The sequence below is a fragment of the Myotis brandtii genome, unplaced genomic scaffold (assembly GCF_000412655.1).
Source record: "Myotis brandtii unplaced genomic scaffold, ASM41265v1 scaffold513, whole genome shotgun sequence".
NCBI lineage: Eukaryota > Metazoa > Chordata > Mammalia > Chiroptera > Vespertilionidae > Myotis > Myotis brandtii.
Window position 1 is genome coordinate 510,970 of NW_005369552.1, and position 1,923 is coordinate 512,892.

Below are 1,923 nucleotides of genomic sequence, written 5' to 3' on the forward strand. Positions count from 1 at the left end.
CTACCAGACCTCCTATCCGCTGCCCGACCCCCGGCAGTTCCACTGCATCTCCGTGGGTAAGCCAGGCCGCCGCGCGGGGCACAGAGCATAGGTGGCCGCATGAAAGTTGACGAGTCAGAGATGGGGAATGCTGAAACCTAGGCATTATGGGGCGATGAGAGTCGTGTCGGGGCCCTGAGGGGGACACTCAGGGTGGTGTTGGGATGGAGGACTAGAACAGGAAGCCGGAGGGAGGGTGAGAGCAGAAGGCCCGGGCCTTGGAGGGGGGGAGCCCAGGAAGGAGTGAGGACTGGGGCTCAGGGCACTCCATAAAGGAGTACCAGGGCCGAGAGACTGGGGGGGGGCGGGGTCGGGGTCCCATGGCTTGACAAGGAGGGGCCCGCGGGCATGCTGCTGTGCGTTGCGTTAGGGGCAAGAGGTGGGTAATAGACCAAAGTCCTGGGATCCTAAAGACCGCCTAACAAGCTCGGGCTCACAGCGCACGGTCTGATCGCTTCCCTCTCTCACCCCCACTCCCCCAGACAGCAGCTCAAACCAGCTGCCCAGCAGCAAGAGGATGCGCACCGCCTTCACCAGCACGCAGCTGCTGGAGCTGGAGCGCGAGTTCGCCTCTAACATGTACCTGTCCCGCCTGCGCCGCATCGAGATCGCGACCTACCTGAATCTGTCTGAGAAGCAGGTGAAGATCTGGTTTCAGAATCGCCGGGTGAAGCACAAGAAGGAGGGCAAAGGCAGCAACCACCGCGGCGGTGGCGGGAACGCGGGTGCCGGCGGGGGCGCACCGCAAGGCTGCAAGTGCGCGTCACTGTCCTCAGCCAAGTGCTCGGAGGATGACGAAGAATTGCCCATGTCTCCGTCTTCTTCGGGGAAAGACGACCGGGATCTCACGGTCACTCCCTAGACGTGTGACTCCCCAGGTCTCCCACCCCAGGCCCTTCGTAAGCCTCAAAGACGGATCCTCGGACTCCGCGGCCAAATGGCGACCGCGCACGGATTTGGCAACGCTTTGCGGAGGCCCCCGGTCCTGAGAGCTTGGCAGAGACGCTGGTATCCCCATCCCAGGGCCCGTGGCCCTTCACAATGGACTCCAAGCTGTGAACACTGCAAGAGCCCGAGTCCTTCTCAACCACGCGGCATAGGGGCCTCCGCAGGCACGCGGCCCGGCCCAGCGCCTTGCTGGCCTTCAGCACCTCCTCGCCTGCCCTCTCTGAATTGGTTCAGGGCTCCTCGCTTCCTCTACTCTCCCCCACCCTGGGTCAAGCCCAGTCTTTCACCCCTAGGATGTCTGTTCCTTTCCTTCCTTCCTTCCTTCCTTCCTTCCTTCCTTCCTTCCTTCCTTCCTTCCTTCCTTCCTTCCTTTCTTCCTTCCTTCCTTCCTTCCTTCCTTCCTTCCTTCCTTCCTTCCTTCCTTCCTTCCTTCCTTCCTTCCTTCCTTCCTTCCTTCCTTCCTTCCTTCTCTTTCTTTCTTTTTCTCTTTCTTGCTTTTTCTCTCCCTCCCCACCTCCTTCCCGTGGTCGTTTATCCAACCCCCCCACACACACACTTATGAATCCCTGTTTTTTCCTTTTCCTTTCTCTGCCCCTCCTCGAGGGGCCTCGGAGCCTCCAAGTCCAGCCAGCCCCCTTCTCCTTCAGCCAGCCCTGCTGTCCCCCAGCTCCTCTTCCAGAAGAGAAATGTCGCCCTCGATATTCAGGTCGGGGAAAACCGAATTAATTTTGTTGCGGGGGGGGCGCTCTGCCTTCCCCCAGAGGCTCTGGCTCTGCTCCTGTGAAATCCTTCTCTGACCCCAGACCCTGCCCCGCCCGCCCAGGCCTGGCTGTGTGACTGTGCGGTCTCTGTAACACCAGAAGATATTTATTTATTTATTTCTGTAAAAAATTTAAAATAAACTTTTTTTTTCTTAGAAATCCACGAGGCTCCGGA

The 1,923-nt window shown here is 59.3% G+C and overlaps 1 protein-coding gene across 1 annotated transcript in view; it reads left to right on the forward strand.

Annotated features, from left to right (window-relative positions):
- Positions 1-901, forward strand: part of GSX1 (GS homeobox 1) — a 1,265-nt gene extending 364 nt beyond the window's left edge. Inside the window, exons 2-3 of the mRNA XM_005877268.1 lie at positions 8-56; positions 522-901. Coding sequence (XP_005877330.1) covers positions 8-56; positions 522-901 — 429 coding nt within the window. The remainder of the gene's footprint in view (positions 1-7; positions 57-521) is intronic.
- Positions 902-1,923: the final 1,022 nt, after the last annotated feature.